Source organism: Magnolia sinica, chromosome 5 (assembly GCF_029962835.1).
Source record: "Magnolia sinica isolate HGM2019 chromosome 5, MsV1, whole genome shotgun sequence".
NCBI classification, from domain to species: Eukaryota; Viridiplantae; Streptophyta; class Magnoliopsida; order Magnoliales; family Magnoliaceae; genus Magnolia; species Magnolia sinica.
In genome coordinates this window covers 13,189,728-13,208,428 of record NC_080577.1, presented here as the reverse complement: position 1 = coordinate 13,208,428, position 18,701 = coordinate 13,189,728, and the positions used below count along the sequence as shown (strand labels likewise).

General features: G+C 39.3%; 1 protein-coding gene across 3 annotated transcripts; it reads right to left on the bottom strand.

Moving 5' to 3' along the window:
• Nucleotides 1-1,287: 1,287 nt before the first annotated feature.
• LOC131245481 (probable LRR receptor-like serine/threonine-protein kinase At1g07650) lies at nucleotides 1,288-17,666 on the bottom strand. 3 transcript variants are annotated; one of them, XM_058244973.1, is made up of 24 exons: nucleotides 17,446-17,665; nucleotides 17,034-17,208; nucleotides 11,995-12,066; nucleotides 11,827-11,898; nucleotides 11,673-11,744; nucleotides 11,493-11,564; nucleotides 10,978-11,049; nucleotides 10,769-10,840; nucleotides 10,612-10,683; nucleotides 10,437-10,505; nucleotides 10,271-10,342; nucleotides 9,891-9,962; nucleotides 9,701-9,766; nucleotides 8,314-8,379; nucleotides 8,175-8,213; nucleotides 7,999-8,057; nucleotides 7,087-7,463; nucleotides 6,224-6,419; nucleotides 5,200-5,346; nucleotides 4,323-4,441; nucleotides 3,865-4,075; nucleotides 3,522-3,762; nucleotides 1,966-2,116; nucleotides 1,288-1,802 (listed from the first exon to the last, which is right to left on the bottom strand). In XM_058244973.1, exons 1-24 carry the CDS (start codon nucleotides 17,558-17,560, stop codon nucleotides 1,419-1,421), a joined length of 3,063 nt encoding a protein of 1,020 aa, XP_058100956.1. In that variant the 5' UTR covers nucleotides 17,561-17,665; the 3' UTR covers nucleotides 1,288-1,418. The 3 variants fall into 3 exon arrangements, with proteins under 3 accessions (XP_058100956.1, XP_058100958.1, XP_058100957.1); XM_058244975.1 differs by lacking the exon at nucleotides 5,200-5,346 and having other exon boundaries at nucleotides 17,446-17,666; XM_058244974.1 differs by lacking the exon at nucleotides 9,701-9,766.
• Nucleotides 17,667-18,701: the final 1,035 nt, after the last annotated feature.

Below are 18,701 nucleotides of genomic sequence, written 5' to 3'. Positions count from 1 at the left end.
TGGCTCAGGCCCATATCTTGAGTTGGCTGGGCTTGGCCTACAAGAACATACCTATTCAAATATTGATTTGTCCTGTCCCATGACACGCTCATAGCCAGCCCTAGCACTAGCCCTTTGTTATGAGACCAGGGTAGAGCTGACCCTGGACTGTCCCCAAGTGCGGGGTACACATGTGAACAGGATCTGTCGTACTAAGTGCAGCATTGGAGAATGGAATTTCTAATACCACTCGCTATTAGCCAATGCCCAACCCATTTACTAAACGGGCCAAGAATTTCAGACCGATTACAGACTACCCAACCTAGGCCACGCTTGGTTTTAAGAATGAAATATAAGGCCAAAGGGATGTCAAACCTTGCCCAATTAGTGAATACACATAAACATTATTCATCATGTGGATGTATCTTACGCTTACAGTCTATAAATTTCTTTTGGTTTTTGGCCAGGTGGGGTCAGCTTTGACCCAGGCCATTGGTAAGCTATATGGGTGGTCGTGTTGGGCACTGTTCAACCAAAGCATAACCCATTTAATTAAACATGTAGCATTTCTAACCTGAGCCTCCACAGGTTGACATCATAGTACCATTTCATGTATATATGGATGATGGACTTACTGATTGGAAAAAAAAAAACCCTCTAAATCCTTTGCAAAATAATAGCTTTGTTGTAAAACACCTTAGGAGTGTCTTAGCCATACCCTAATCTCGATCACACCCGCTTGTATAGTGTTACAATTGAATTACGAAACAAAATACGCACTTCTGCAAAATCGTGCAATTCTATCGATAGGACATTCAACGGGATCGAAAGCCATCGAGACTTATCCACCTTCAATGGAATCGAAGAATGCCCCAAAAACTGTCAAACGAGCATAAGGGAAAAATCAAGATTTTTTCGATATGATCGAGTAGTTTGTCGATGGGATCAACAGACGCTTGATGGGATCGAGTAGTCTGTGGGTAGCATTGACAAACCCCATTCCATTCAAATTGAAGACATCTAACAACAATCATAACTCTTGATTGATGGCCTAAAAATAGATAGCCTAACGAGAATGCAAAGCATTCCACATTCAAAAGAAAATAGCTCAAAAGATCAAGGCTTCGGATTTTTGTATCCATAAGATTTGAATATTGCTCAATCATTGGTGGGTCTCATCACGTCAACTTGGATCACCAAACCATGGGCCCCACATGCTGGTGATGAGCAGGACCCCACAATTCCTATTTAAGAAACTAAAATCCCCTAACTTCTAAAACCAAGGGATGAACCACCACGGAACCCAGCTTAGATTTCTGAAAACTTCCTTAAATATTATAATGTAGCAATACATTTGTTGGAAATGCATTACAGTACTCAAATTTAGAGAGAAGATGGCTTATAGCAACTGATGACAACGCGTTATACAAATGTACAAGTCAAAAGGGTAATGACCGAATGGACCCAATTGAACCATTTCTCAAAAGATTTTCGCTCTCTTCCTGGCCTTGGACTGTTTCAGAGGAATCAGTACACAGATCGTCATTTGACAATTGGCTTGGACATTGCCAAAAGTTGGTTCTGCTGGACTTGAACATTGACCCTGTACTCAAAAGCCCAGGATCTGAAATTGGGGTCTGAACGATGGTTCGGCCTTCGAGCATGCTCACAACTGTAGACATGGTTGGCCTAAGCGTCGGGGATGCATTGGTGCACAGTAGAGCCACATTCAGCATTGCTGTAGCCTCTTCTGCAGAGAAATCCGACCCCAAGTTTGGATCAACCAACTCCAATAGATTTCCTCTCTCTTGAAGAACATAGGCCTAAAAGAGCCAACATAAGCAAGTCAAAATTCAGGTAGCATTTTTTAGCCATGATAGACATATCTGGCCCACATCCACATTAACATGGTCATCTCTAACAACTAAACTGTTGGGAATAACAATGATGACAAGGTCAATAAATGCGAGAGTGAATTAAACATACCCAGTCCAGAAGATAGACAAATTCCTCTTTTGGCCTATAATTCGTGTTGCTCTTTCCACTAACAATTTCCAAAGCAACAACACCAAAGCTGTAAACATCTGCTTTGTAGGTCAAGTATCCCCGCATTGCATACTCAGGAGCCATGTAACCACTGCAAAATTGAAGTTCTTAAAATTAAACCCACTAAGATGTCAAATCTAAACTAATGAAAAAAATAATAATAATAATAAAATAAAAATCTAAACTAATGGTGACCTGTGGCCTACCATTGAATACGATTAAAGAGGCCCAAGAATTATTGTTTCATTAGGGACTATGGTCTGAAAGACGTGGCATTGTGATGTTTTGGCCGTTTATTATGATGGAATAACAACAACACGAGAATACTAAATTTCCAAAAGAACAAAATATTTATGCCTTTACAAAGAAGTATTTAAATGGGACCCAACTTTCGGGAAACCAAAAAGCACAATTCATTCTTACTCGAAATATAAAAACAATTCCAACTTTAATGGAGATGATTAAGACATCCATTTCTTTTACATCATAATCAAAACACCCACGGCCTTCAATAAATAGATAAAGAATCAGCATAAGTGGAAACTCAAGAAGCCAATCACAAGTGAACAGATGTATTCGTGAATAGCTGATAATAATTTTACATTTATGATGCTCTTTTACATGAATAGATGCTATAGGAATGTACATTTGAAACATTGTCCATCATGCACCAAACAACCTTTTATTTATTTAACTTCTACTTCATCTTTAGAATTTGTATATGCTACAAATAACATATATAATATACTGATCCACATGTAGACTTCTATCGTTTCATCATCATCTAAGCTTTATCTTTATCGCTACAAATTGGGGTCAGCTGCACGAATCCTTTCATGCTGTCCCACTCTATCAAGGGTCATAACTTCAATTAGGCCATAGTTCATCAAGTCTTTCTTACCACCTCCACTCATGTCCTTTTGGCTCTACTCCTTGCCCGCCTGTTTGGAAGACGGGATTAAATGGTATGAATTGCATTAGATGGAATTAACACCATCATTGCACAACAATTGCGTGTTTGAAAATACCATGGTATTTTGACCGTCCAATCCCACATTTGGGATCAAATTCTTCCTTTGAGAAAAACACGGTATCAAGTAAAACCTGTGTTTGGTGGACCATGGAATTGTAATCAATAGACCAGATTTCACAATTGATGCCGGTCACTTGTACACATATGCAACTCGAATGTCACATGTAAAGGGCACATATGGATGGACAACGTGGATAAAACACATGCATCAATGTGGGGCCCACAGTAGAAGTGGATTTTGAAATCCACCAGAAATCCTGCAGCATCTACTATTGGGACTAGATGATATGATACCTAGATTAATTCAGGCTGGATGGAATTTGCATGGGACCAAATGCAATTCCACACCACCTAATCCCACATTCCAAACAGGCCCTTAGAGCCTTCAAGTTGTACCAATTCATAGAATTCTATGGAGTAGAGGAAAAAACAGACTAGGAAGAAATAAATAAAGATGACTCACATAGTTCCAGCTACTCGAGTACTGATGTGCGTTTTATCCTCTTCGTCAAGCTTAGCCAAGCCAAAGTCAGATATCTTGGCATTGAGATCCTTATCAAGCAGAACATTGCTTGCCTTGATGTCTCTGTGGACAATCTTCAGTCTTGACTCTTCATGCAGATAAGTTAGACCTTTAGCAATGCCAAGGCAAATCTTGCGTCTGGTTGGCCAGTCCAATTTGAGTTGATGCTGCGCATCCCGACCTGTAATCACCAGATCAGTTAATTTTCTGCCCCAACTAATAAATGAGCTCAATTAATAGGGCAAATGGAGACATTGAAGAAGTTGGCAGGCACAAAGTTTACCAAATAGAGCACGGGCAAGGCAATTGTTTTCCATGTACTCATAAATCAGCAGTAATTGGTGGCCTTCGATACAACATCCATGAAGCTTCACAAGATTTGGATGTTGCAACCCAGAAATCATGCCGATTTCGTTCACAAATTCTCGATTTCCTTGCTTAGATTTTGATGAAAGCTGCTTGACCGCAATTACAGTTCCATCTGACAGTAGTCCCTACATTTGAATAATGGGAAGATTCATATATTCCCTAAGAGACTATAAAATCTAGACAGCATGATTTCAAGTCAAGGTGAAGCATGCTTTTATGCAGCAAAATGAAGAGAGAAGCAGGTTTCGGAAGAGTCACATTACTCTCCAATAAATCAATGAAAATTTCAGTCGTGCGTCTAGTTGTACATTTTACACACAGACATTGTGACAGTTGAAGATGCCAGCACACAGGTTACCAAAATAACAATACCTTGTAAACTGAGCCAAAACCCCCTTCTCCAACCTTGTTTTCAGCATCAAAGTTCCTTGTTGCGGCTTTAATCTGTGCCAAGGTGAAGGATCCTGTTTGGAGATCTAGACCTTTAAGATCTGTGCAATAAGGTGAAATTGAGATGAAAGTCAGACACACAGAAAGTTAATCAACTGTTTCAATTTCTGTTTTGACAAGCAACTTGTAGTGCTTGTGCAGAATATAAAAGGGTACCAAACAGAAGAACAAAAAGAAACCAGGAACTATTTAGGGTTCAAATAGGTCCACAATACAGGCCAGTGAATGATCAGAATGTTAGTTACATTCCAGAATTTCCTCAAACAATTAATTTACCCTCAGATTTCAAGAAAGGACAAGATACAATTTTTGAGGCATTGCCTTAGGCTATGTTGGGTTTTTACTGATTTGGGGGTGGATAGGATGTGTTCTGTTTGAATCAGTGGTGCGCTAAGAACAGGTTAGACCTGTTCTTATCTGGCTTGAGTTTTGTGGTGGAAAAGGCAGTGAGCTGCATGAAAAAGAAGCAGAATGGTTCCAGTCAAAAAGTGAAATCAATCCCAATCAATGGGTACATCCAACAGACCGTTAGACTTGTTAGGAAATCAGAGTGTTCCTTTTTTATTGTTAACAACTTAAATTGATTAGGATTAAAACAACAGACTATGGGTCCTGGATGAATGCCATATTGAATAGAAATACGTTTTTAAATGAAAAACAGAATTCGTCCATGACCTCTGAAATTTCAGAACTGCTGTGACTGCTCAAATGACATTTGAAAATGGTAGAAACATGCAGCTATATTACGACTTAATTCAGTTAACTTTATGGATTTTACGCAGTTGAAGTTTTTTATTACCTTCGTACTTGGAGGGTTTACCTCCCAAACAACCTTTCCACCAAAGGATGGCAAAAGCCAAAAGGAGGAGGAATAATGCTGGAGCTAACACTTCAACCAAAAGCCTGACATACTTCTTCTTCTCATCAAATGAAGGAGGCTTGAAGTCTGCACGAAGGAACAAATGTAGACAATATTCGTAACCAGATGATAGTTGAAAGGTCATTAATGAAAGAAAGTAACTATAATAGGATCAACCTCATTCTATTTGAATCCTATGTAATTGATAAGAATTGGACTGTATCAGTGATAACAAATCTAAAATGTCTCCAAAACAATCACACTTTCTGTTCAGCAAAATCAGTAAGCTGGTTTTTTTTTTTTTTTTTGCCTTCCTTTTTTCCCCTTCAGATTCAGCTTTTGACATTTCCTCCCTACCAAGTTATTCAATAATGGTAACGGTGGCCATTATGGCCACCATAATTACTGTTACGATATGGGCTGTAACGGCCGTTACAGCCAACTTTAAAAATATATATAAAAAATAAAATCAAATTAAAAATTTTAAAAATTAAAACAATTTAAAAAATTAAAAAAAAAAAAAAAAAAAAAAAAAAAACTGTATCAGCCCCATAACAGCCATTACAGGCCATTTTTCCCATAACAGCCGTCATGGGCCCATAACACATAACAATTCCCTCCATTACCATTATGAAATGGCAATTACATAACTGTTTTTAATACCTTGATACCATCTATAGCTTTTCTGATGGTAGTTTTCTTTCAATCCATACCCGACAAACAAATTGAACATCATTCACCAACTCAAAACAGATTGGTGGAAAAACAAGTTGCCAGCGGTCCAGATTTTCACAGCATTATGTGATACTAAGATATATTTTTTTGAAAGGTTAAGATATCCTACTGTACAGTTAAGATATTATGCCAAGCTTATGTAAATTGTAATCTTCTATAGCCCAGTTTGTCATGTGGAAGTAATGGGAGAGATCAAAGGAGCTGAAACAAAATAGCCAGAACAACATACTAGGATCCACTGAAATAGCCGATATCAGGGGACCATAAACTCCTCTGCTTGGGATGCTTGTTGTCCCTTTCCCAGCCCAATATAAATGAATCTCCAAAGTGTGACTGGTCACATCTGCCCAAAATGTTTTTACAACTGCCTTGCCAGGCCCTCCAGCAGCATCTTCAATATTGAAATCCTTCAGTACTAGTTTTCCCTACATACAACAAATTCCATCATCATCATTACTGTTAACACCTTTACCCCAGAAATTTGGGGTTGGCTTTCAACTGAGATATTATATTGATCAGCTGCCCAACAAACATCAACCAGCCATGGCAAAGGGTCACATGACAACATTTGCATGCCAGCACGGTCCCACCCAATATTGACCCCCAGCCCAACTGTTACATGCACACAATAGAAGCACCAAACAAAGTAGGGTCATGGTGTTCATAACAAAATGTCTTTTGTTAGATGGGGTTTGATATTGGATTTATGGGAGAGTGCCAAACTCTATGCCAACACATGAAGTGATAGCTGCTGGCAAACCACTCTGCACAAAGCACCCACATACATGAAGGTTCATGCTCAATTAGTTGTCTGCACAACATATCAGGGAAACCGCCAATGTATGTTTACCAACCACCACTCACATGACAAACAATTGATGCACAACACTGCACCTTAGAATAACTATTGTCTATTAGCCGAAAAGGGAAATTTGCAATCAATTGAGGTCTATGGCATGCAATGCCAAGCAAGTTTACTAGGCAGATTGATGAAAACCTTAACTGACCGCGTTGGTATGTCAATCCAACAAATTCAATATTAGAAGTTCATAAAATAAAATGCGAGGGGCAAATCTGTAAGTAGCTTCTCACCTGAATAAAGACATTGAATATACGCCTCCCAAGGCTGGTAAAAGTATTGTCATCAGTGAAAATTATTTCTGCAAAGTGGAGTTTCACAGTGTAATTCCCGTTTATCAGACAAAGCCCATAATAAGTGAGAGAGAGGGGGGAAAGGCGTGCTGTTGTGTACAGTTCTGAGTCAGGCATGGAGAGCTTAGATCTGTTGGTTGCAATATAGTTGTCTGCATCAACATCATTGTCCATGAAGTTCCCAGTGCTGCTAAATGCCCAGTTTTGATTTGAGTACAGCATTGAAGCACCTCTCGCTTCCACATCTGCTTCGTACTTGGTGCTGCCATTGATAGTTGCTTCTTTACCTCCACAATTTATATGCAAGGAATAATGATCTGTTCAGAGATGTGAAGAGTCAAAATCCAGTGGGATCAATGAAAGTTGTTGAAATAGCAGTTTAAATGAGGTTTCTAAACCAGACTAATTGCATTGGTACATGAATCAGCTCAAACAACTAGTTGTCTCCAACCCCATTTTGCTTTTCGATGAATCGGCTCAAACAACAAGTTGTCTCCAACCCCATTTGCTTTGAGAGAGAGAGAGAGAGAGAGAGGTTTCAAGCATATTTTGCCATTTTTACATTCATATGGGATTTTGGCTATTTCTTGACAGCAAAGGTATTTATTCTCATTCACACAGAACGTGCTGGATTTCAAAATTTGGCCAACTTTTCTTTCCTTGTAATCATTATCCTGATTTTATTTACCAAGTTAAGAGCTGCACATTTTGTTCAAATCAGAATAGTTGTTTCTGACCGATCTGATTATTGCAGAACTTTAAACGGAAATGCCATAAAGAGCCACAAACAAATTTGCATTCAAGAATAGAACTTTGAGATGAAACTCTATATCTACTTTCAAAGTTACTTACGTTGTTTATTTGGAGCAGCACAGGGGAATTTCTTCTTTAGACATGAATGAACTCTACTACTACATTATAAGAGAGAAGAGAAATGTGAGATTTAAAAGTAAATCAAAGTCATGCTTGCACTAATGATCTCTAACAGCTTAGACTGCAATGTAAAAAAATGGAGAATCGAATCTTACAGTTTGTCCGTTGTTGAAGAGAAGCCCTCCACAAGGTTACTGGAGATATTGATGAGAAAAGTTATAGTGGAAAACACATGAATCTATGTTAATCTATGTTATGCAATATGATACAGAACAGAAGTAGAAGCATTCTTACATGCTCCCTTGAGGACACTCATTTGGACTAGAGCTCTCCCACGTGAAATTGTTGTAAGAAATATCCCTGCATGCCAATGTTAAGTAGCAATATCAACAACCATTTTATAAACAAACGGAAAACAGAAGATATTGCCGCCATTAAAAAATAAAAAAATAAAAATCCAGTAACTGATTTGTTAGAAGGTGATGGAACTATGTGAATTTATTTGAGGCTTTCATTTCTAACTTCCTGCTGCTCGAGTAATGAACATCTCACAAAGACTTGTTACATTCCTCTGTTTCTGGAAACTTCTACTTAGGGCCTGTTTGTTTGGCTGATTGACCTGGTAATGTAAGGGAAATATGTCATCATTACAATTTTTTACCACTGCCAAACCAAACATGGGAATCGTCGGTCCAATGCAAATGTATTCAGGAGACAAGGAATTTGTAATCATTGCACATTTTCATATAATTACTGTACAAATATTGAATCCAAACAACAACATCATTGTATTTTGGTGATGATTTGACATTAAAGTAATGTAATAATGCCATCATTATGATTTTACCGCTGATAAACCAAATGCGAGAATCGGCGGTCAAATGTAGTTGTTGTCAAGAGACAAGTAAAGTAATTTGTAATCATTGCACATTTCCTTTTCATTAGTGTGGTAACTGGTGAAACAAACCGGCCCTAAGTAGTTTCCTTAATAGTAGTTTACATTTTTACTCATCCCTAAGCTATTTTAATGATTATCATTGCTGTCTTTTGTCAAAATTATCTTTTGGTGTTCAAATCTGCAGTGCTTTTTAGACAGACCAGACTGATGAGTAAGATTATTATTTCTTTATGATCCTAGGCCATTTTATTGTGTGGTATTTAGATTGTGTTTCAAAAACATGGCCTGCTAAGTCAATGATAATTTCCTAAACTACAGTTAGGGAAACACAATTGCAGCAGGTATGTTCATACTGCCAATGGTTTAGCTCATGAAGTGGGCCCACTACAACCCTCTTCCAATGAAATAAAGAAAGTACATAGCTAGCAACCATTCAACTCATCCGTGCCAGGGTGCATGTCAAACCAAGGCAAGGTAAGAAAGGACATGCATTGATCTCCAATCAGTACAGCATCAAAATTAATTTTAAAAAAAGAAATCCAAACATTTGTATATTTTTCATTTCTCAACACGTTGAGAAGTGTCATTACTCATTAACCATGAAGTGGCGTTAAAGATGACTTGCAACTAACCATGAAGTGGCGTTAAAATCTTCAAGCTATTGGGGTTACATTCTCAAGAGAAATTTAGGCTGAAACATTACGGACATTCACAGCAAAGTTTTTTACATACAACATGGAAACATGAAGTGAAAATCTTCAGCATCAAGGTACTTATACGTACAAGTTCTTGTTTCTTTGCAAGATCCATCCAGGTATAGGCCCAGTCAACATATTCCCAGTTAAATACCTAAAAATAAATAAATAAATAAAGTAAAGAAAAGAAAAGAAATAAAGAAAATCCCCACTTCATTGTTACCAAGGGTAAGCATTGACTCAAATAGCAAATTTTCATTTGATAATGTTAGGCTTACATGAAATCCACTCTTTTAAGGTTTTCAAAGGAGCTTGGAATATCGCCAGTCAGGCTGTTAAAGCTGAGGTCTCTGCATGGAGAAAGCACAATGCATGAGAAACAGCGATGTTTCCTTCAGAAACAACATAATATCCATATGGATATCAATATTTGCTATAAATTAAGCACCATGACCGCCCTCACTTGTGTAGAACACCAAAGAACAATAACCCTTCACATGCACATCTTTTTATTGTGCTTTTTTTTTCTTTTTTCTTTTTTTTTTTTCTTTTTTTTTTTTTTTTTGGTCGAAGAAGGGAAAGATATTCAAATTCGAAAAAAGTTTTGTCCCATACAAAAGCTTAAATGATCTTATCTATATGCTAAGAAACTACTTACAGGTTCTTCAATTTCTCCATCCCACCAATATATACAGGAATGTGTCCATAAATCGAACAATTCCTCAATATCCTGCATAATAAAATCAAACTTAAAACTTCATAAGAACCAGATAGTGGAGAATAATACCATTGTACGGCAGCAAAAGTAAGACATTTCAACTCACAATATTTTCAAGGATTCCATCTTATTCAATGGTGGGAATTCCCCTCTTCCACTTATGTCACTAATCCTCCTAATGGTCATAAAATTACAAGAAGGAAAAAAAAAAAATATCAATAAGAATAGTGGTAGTAGTAGTGTAGACATCAACAAAGAAAAGAACCCAAAGGCCCGCTTACAGATCAGCTAAGCTTGTCAATGCAGAAATACTTGAAGGAATAGGCCCTTTGAAGGAACAACCTTGCATGTGCCTGTGATGGATGAAAACAGATAATTGATTGGAATTAAATATTGCAAATTGTTATCATTCAAGCTTCGAAGAGAAAATGCTATTACAATTTTTTGATCTGCGTCCATTTCTGTATGAAATCAGGTATCTTGCCGGAGAAATTGTTACTGCATATCCTCCTGCATTACATTCAACAATAAAAATAAAAATAAAAATAAAAATAAAAATAAAAATAAAATAAGAGCTTGAGAAGAAATTCGAGATTCAAACGATAATTGGATTTGCTCGAGAAAAGAGGGGGGAGGAGAGAACTCACAAATCAGCAAGTTTTGTCAGCTTAGAAAGTGTGGCTGGCAATTCCCCAGTCAGTTCGTTTGCTGATAGAACACTGAATAGAAAAAATAAAGATAGTGATAAAAATTAAAATTAAAAAAGAAGAAGAAGATTTTGTTTACTTCTAAGGAAAAAGCAGGACTGCCCAAAATGGCGTAGTGCGCCGGAACCAAGATTAGATCCATTTATCCACTGGCCCCGCTATGAAGGCCCATGTTCACAAGCTCACACGCATTGGATGACCTACTGGGCCCCACCATGACTTTCTAAAAGTGTTTTAACTATGCAATCCCACTAAATGGGGGAGCAGACCCCAAATAGCTGGGACACTATGATGTTGATGATGACAATGAAGACCAACAAATGGACGATCAGGATCGTCCGAACGAGGTGATTGTCACAAAACGGGATGTCTCATGGTGGGGCCACCAAACAAGCAGCCCTGCAGATAACAAAACCGGCATTGCTCCAAACATGAAAACAGAAGAAAATGATTACAGTTTCTGCAGGTTGATCAGATTCCCGAGCTCCGAAGGAACGGGTCCTGAAAAGCGGTTTCCTTCAATGCTCCTGCAGTGCGAATTTCTGTTATCATCCGCCCAAGGAAGACAACCCAAGAGAAACTCAAGGGCAAATCTGTAAGAACAGAGAAAAGGGGAGGGCAAAATTGGAACTTACAGATTCGTGAGGGTGGTGATTTTTGTGAGGGTTTTGGGGAATGGCCCACTCAGACGGTTTCCCATAAGAGAGCTGCAATTAGTAAGCAGATTTTGGTTTATCGAGATTAACTAAGATTAATACATTATCAAAGTAGGGAAGGAGAAGAGCTTACAGTCCGACCAGGTGGCGCATGGTAGCCCATTCCGAAGGTATTGTTCCGTTGAGGAAGTTGCGGCTGAGATCGCTGTGATGGAGTGCATGGTCGGGTGAGTGTAGGATAAGACGTGCGCATCTCTAGTTTAGGCTAGAGGAAACGGTTGGTAGTGGGAGAAATGCTTACAGTTGCTGGAGGAAGCGAAGCCGGTAAAGTCCTGGCGGGAGAATTCCCGAAAGGTTTTCAGATTTTAACGAACTGTAGCATGAGCAAAGAGTCAGACGCGTCTGACCGAAATCGCATGCGATGAAAGAAAAGCATTGAGAGGAGATACTGGCGGGAAGGGATTCAAGTGGCCATTCGCGGCACACGGTTACAAGATCGCGGCCACTCGTCGAGTGGGACCCGCAGTGGGCATGCCCTGGCCAAAAGTAAAGCTGGTCCACTCATCTCGTCAGGTGGGTAACACGTGCATGTTGCATACGTCAGGTTATTTTTCCCGCACGTGGTACGACTGATTGCTGCGCTAGCTGACTTGTGTGGGAGGCACCACGTTGGCACGTGCGTTGCAAATCGCTGCCTCAGTCACTTCTCACAGTTCGCATTTCCGCGAACCACTTGTTGCGGGATACGGATTGCCTGCACCGGACCGGAGGAAGTTCCTGCGGTCGGTAGCTAGGTGGGGTCCACTGTCATGTTTATGACAAATCCACCCCGTCCATCCGTTTTTTCAGCTCATGCTAGAACATGATCCAGAAAATGAGGCTGATCCAAAACTCAAGTGAGCCACACGACTGGAAAAAATGAAGAGGGAAATGTCTACCATTGAAAGCTTCTGGGCCCACCATGATGTTAACATGTCATCCAAACCGTTGATAAGTTCATTGCCACTGGAATGAACTGAAAAAAAAAAATTATTAGCCTGATTCTAAACTTTTGTGGTCTCACGATCAATGGTAGGCATTCAATTTCCACTATTTCTTCCTATTATGTGGGCCACTTAAGTTTCGGATCGCTTCATTTTTGGGCTCATGAGCTAGAGAATAGATGGCCAGGTTGGATTTCTCACAAATAACACGATGGGCCACCTAGCTTCCAACTGCAAGAACCTTTTGTCGGTGGTCGCAGGCAATTCACAAACCTCATTGACACTTTTTTTTAAAAAAAACTTTTATTATCTGGGTGAAAAAAAAAAAAGCGGGGGCGGCAATGGCCTTAGCCAGGACCGGGAGCCTTAAGCCCAGGCTCTAACGGACTAAAGATGCTTTAGCCCTAGCCCAGGTATGGCCGAGCTAAGGTGAGCATGATAACTTACATGTATGCTACAGGCAAAATTGATAGTGGGTGCTTGTTTATGAATTTCCCAGAAACTAAAAAAAAATCAAGGACAAACATGAGTTTAATAATATCAATTATCAACCATGCACATTTATCCACCATATACATGAAATTAAATAAGTGTATTAATATATTATTCATCATCTAAAGTGGGATTTACAATATTAATTATTTTACAAGTGCATCAGTCATCACAATATTCTATCAAAGTATTAACAGCCACATATAAATTTATAGAGTTATAGTATGTGCTATCAACGCCATTGTACTTAAATAGCATACATCAACATGGACGCGGGTTTCCTGCGAAAGCCTTTCGCAGGAAGGATGCTGCGTGAGACCCACCGAGATGTTTGTGTAAAATCCACCCCGTCCATTCGTTTTGAGAGATTATTTTAGGACGTGAGACCAAAAAATAGATGTATATAACACTCATGTGGGCCACTCGAGAGGAAACATTGGGTATTCAGTGAGAACCGTTGAATCATTATTTTGGCCATAAAAGTTCTATATCAAGCTATATTTTTGGTGTTTTCACTTCATCCGATTCGGAATGACATTATAAACGGTTTGGATAGCGTATAAACATTAAGATGGAGTCTAGGAAGGTTTCAACGGTAGGAATTTCTTTCCCCAATTTTCCCTCTAGTGTGACCCACTTGAGTTTTGTATCCACCTAAGTTTTGGTCCCACGTCTTAAAATGAGCTCTCAAAACCGATGGACGGAATGAATTTCTATCATACATTGCAGCGGGCCCCACCCAGCATACTTGCGCAGGAACTTCCTGCGAAAGGCTTTCGCAGGAAATCCGCGTCCCATCAACACCTACTAAAGATAGGCCAAGCTGTTAAACATTGGCCCTTGCCTGGCTTCGCTTCAACAGCCGTAGCTTAGGGGTGGCGCAAGCAAGCCTTGACCCTTCAGGCCAGACGACCTGGCCCATTGCCACCCCATTGATGTGATTCACACAAAGAAAAATGTCACATGCCCATATATTGGCAGGCTTCTATGTCAACTCATCACGTGAGTAACACGTGTAAATTGAAAATTGGCTGTTGGTAACTTTCTATTCGTTCATTCTCTTTACATCAGTGTAAACCATATAATGAGCTGATTGGCCTTGTTAACAGCAGAGACCATGTTGGGGGTAGCCCCAACCTAGTGAATGGCCACAACTTGTCCTACTTGTTCATACATTATCACACTGGGGCTGCACTTCAGCTCTTCAATCTCTACTCTCTCCGACTATGGTAGAATTACTCTCAGAAAAATATGTTTAGTTTTTTGTTAAAATAAAATTTAAATTTAGCTTTGTCCCCATGTTGCTTAGAGATTGGGAGTTTTTCTGATTTATAAACCATTCTTTGGTATGTTTACTGAGAAATTGAGAGAGAGGGAGAGTTTGGGGTTATGTGAATGGACGTTGGCGTGGCAATCTCTAAGGACAGTGTATGTATCTGATACTTACTTCAGCATGACTAAATTATTATTATTTTTTTTTTTTTTTTGGTATCTAAATTATCATTTCGAAATATTTTTCAACAATTCCTCAAAAGGGTGAAGGCCCAACTTTAAAATAAAGAATAACATTATTTAGCAAAAATAGCCACTAAAATTTCCATGATAAATTTTCAAAGCTTTCATTTGCACGGCCCTTTGGTTAGCATTGTTTGAAATGAATTTGATTTCCACGGAAATTGAGTTTGCTGCAGTTTGTATGAAAAAAAAATAATTTAACTCTGGACATTAATTTTCATTTTCAAAGCATCACTCACGAAACATGGATGTCACCCCCCCCCCCCACAAAAAATAAAAAAATAAAAAAAAATAAAAAAAATCCTAAACATCGATTACCAAATCGATTTCCATGGCTACGATGTTCTCACCCTTCGACCGTTAGGCCTTTGACATTTTTTTTGGAAATTTGGACTCAAAACCAAACGATGAAACGATTTCCCACTGGGTGAGGGTTCCATACAGGTTTTCGATGTCGACGTTTTCAAATATTCTAAAAAAGTAAAAATATATATAGGGAAGCAGATTGCATACTGAGAAAAATCTGTAGCGCCCACCTTGATGTATGTATCTTATCCACGCCGTCCATCCGTTTTATCAGAACATTTTAGGGCATCATATCAAAACTGAAACATATCCAAATCTCAAGTATACCACAACAAAGGAAATATTGTGATTTGAATGCTCACCGTTGAAAGCTTCTCGTGGTCCACAGAGATTTTGAATCAAGATAATATTTGTGTTTTCCCTTCATCCCTGTCCGTATGACCTTGTGAACAGCTTGGATGATAAATAAACATCACTGCAGGCCTAGTCCTAGGTTTCAACGTTGGACCATCATTATCCCCACTGTTTCCTGTGGTGTGGTTTATTTGAGCTTTTGATACTCTTCCATTTACAACCGGTGCCTAAAATGATCTGATAAAACGGATGGACGGCATGGATAAGACACATACATCCAAGGTGGGCCCCACAGAGTTTACTCAGTACCCTGATAAATAGCATCATATGCAACTTGCGCGTTGCTGGTGTAGATGTGATTTCACTTCTCATTTTCCCGCGTGCATGGCGCGTCCAACATTGACTAAGTATTTAAAAAGAGACAGTGTCAAAAAGGCTCTGACTGAAATTAATTAATTAGACCCTAAATATTGGTGGGCCCACCAGTGGTGGCTATTTTATTTTTTATATGTTCATGTGAGCTGACCGTCTTTAATCACCGACATCGTTTTGCCTGTGCCGTTAATCCTGACTCAGGATAGCCAGCATCCGTGCCCCCATTTTGGACCGCATTATGAGATGGTATGATGGTTTAAACCGCACATGAACAAGCTACAGCCACAAAATCATGTTTCAGTGATGATCCTGACCTTTGATTCTTGGAATTGAATTCAAACCACTGATTATTATTTTTTCAATGTTTTAAAGTTGTTACGATTAGTAATGCACGGAAGCATCTCTTGAGTGTAAGAGTATGCGATAGAGACGAGAACATGGATGGTTCCGATCACTGGACCATCTCAGCATGTGGGCCCCGATGGATCTACAGATACAAGAATATGGATGGTTCTGATCATTGGACCATCTCAGCATGTGAGCCCCAATGGGTCTGCAGATATGAGAACATGGATGGTTCTGATTATTAGACCATCTCAGCATGCAGGCCCAACGGGTCTACACATGCTATGATCTTGATTGGATACAACTCTCACTAAGTTATCATTAATCAGCTGTGTGTGAGAGAAAATTTTAAAAACTGAACTGATCTTCTACCATGCATTAAAAATCGATGTTCTGTCCTAACCAACTCAGCCTTAAAACACTCAAGGAGTCTCTACTTGACTACTGATGTCTTAGACTCTTTCGTTTTTCAGACCGGGATTGAATTGAACACGACAACATTTTCATTGAGTTATTTGATACTCTGGCGAGAATGATGCTTGATACGCATGCACTTATAATTTATACACGTGGCATATATTAATTCAAATTAAACCAGAAGTTGTGGAATCCAGTTTGGCAAAGGCACGTTCCCCGAAATTAGATTGGTCCAGCAATCCTGATCCATGAATCGTGAGAACTTTTTGTGGCATCGTCGCAAGATTTAACCGTCCAATAACCACATATTTTGATCAATCATACAAATAAACTGCGACCCATAATTTAGACGGTTTAATTTGAATTTCTTGTACCTTTAGTATGAAATTCATAAGGAATTTCCAAGCGCCTGCCTATCATCCATCACACACTGCCAGAGTATCCTGACACGGACTCTCTTCCCCCTCTCTGAAACCGGAATTTAATAGCTAAAAAAGAAGAAGAAGAAGAAGAAGAAGAAGAAGAAGAAACACATGAATGATGGAATACATACATGTCCACGACGTGGCACGTGGCATTGTCGTTGAACGAGCAGTTACACGTGACATAGCTCTCAAATCCCTTGTCCGCGTTTGGCCTTGCCCAATTGCCTTCTCCACTGCAAGGATCTACGCTGAAATTCCAGTTTGTTTTCCCCAATTGCTTCCCGATATGTCTAAGCGCATTCACTAGCAAAAGGAAAAATAAAAAATAAAAAAATCACAACCCCAAAAACACTATTATATAAAAACAAAAAAAAACAAAAAAGGCACACACACACCATCATTCGGTGTATAGCGATTCTCCACCATTCTCCAATTGAGACGCACCTCAAAATCATCCCACACCGAGTGATAGTGTATTAGTTTAGTTGGTGCCTATTACTGCGCTGACAGAAGCAATATCAAGCAGGGGATGGGTATTACCTTCCTCAGTAGTGAGCTTCGTGAGCCGGGATCCGAACGCTGAGAAGAAATTCAGAGCAAGGAAACAGAGGAAAACGCAATAACCAAGCTTCTGAGTCACCAATCGGGTCTTCATTTCGCGTTTTAAAGCTTTGTATCTCTTTCAGATCTGAGCTGAGCTAGAGCTCATCGACGGAGTTACAAGGCCGAGAAAGCCCGTGATGAGGAGAATATATCTGAAAGAGGCACATGGGCTACTATATATACTAGAGAAGTGATGTGAGATTTAGCATTTTTTATACATAAAAACTTTGATACTCTGACTGACTACGATTGTTGATACGCATCCACTTACGGATTACTTAAAAATTGCATACGTGGCATATAAGTAACTGAAATTAAACTGTCCAAATTATTTTTCCCAGTTTAGATGTAATATGATTTAAAAAATTAAGCTTGTTTGATTATCTGACTATCAGTTTAATGGACATGTTTGAATTGTTAAATTAGGAAGTAAACCAACGGTCCTTTTTTAACAAACAAGTGTACGCCACGCGTAAAAGTTCTGACGGGAGCGGATTAGGCGAGGCCTGGGACTAGGTGCGTCCCTGGGCCTGACCTAAGACGGTGCGGTCCTTTCTGTTGGCTCCTCTTGACGTATGTATTCTATATCCGCCCCGTTCATCCGTTTTCAGTAGATCATTTTCAGGCATAATCCCAAAAATGAAGTAGATCCAAACATTATGTGGACCATACTATGGGAAAGATGATGAACACCCCACCATTAAAAACTTCAGCTTGATCTAAAACTTTTGTAGCCCATTAATAGTCAATCATCACTGTTTTCTGTGGTACGCTCTACTTGAAAATTGGATCTGCTTGAATTTTGGTTCATGCCTTAAAATGATTTGCAAAAATTGATGGACGGTCTAGATATAGAATACATACATCAAAGAGGGCTCCAGCCTTGGGTGAGGCTGCGGCTGCATCTGATCCGCTCCCAGTTGTGGGTGCCAGTGTATCAAGCTCCATGGACTGCCTCAGTGTCGGATAACTCTCTCTCTCCATGTCCCTCTCGCCCTTTTTAAATTATATTTACGTGGCTCTTGTTTGTGAGGTGGGGAAAAGACGAGAGGGGTTATCATTGATGGAGACGCCAGTACGCGGAATGAATTGGAAATATAGAGAAATTTACCACTGTAGCTGCCACCTTTTATCCGGCAGTTGTTTTTTAAGCAAAACAAACATGAGGGCGTGTTTGGGCGGTGGGATTAGAA

What these genes read in the sequence shown, in the direction of transcription:
- LOC131245481 (XM_058244973.1), bottom strand. Translation starts at nt 17,560, where the DNA reads ATGAAGACCCGATTGGTGACTCAGAAGCTTGGTTATTGCGTTTTCCTC. An exon ending in TTGACAAGCTTAGCTGATCT is followed by an intron (nt 10,506 to 10,611) that starts GTAAGCGGGCCT and finishes TATGACCATTAG; the next exon opens with GAGGATTAGTGACATAAGTG. An exon ending in TAAACCCTCCAAGTACGAAG is followed by an intron (nt 4,442 to 5,199) that starts GTAATAAAAAAC and finishes CTTATTGCACAG; the next exon opens with ATCTTAAAGGTCTAGATCTC.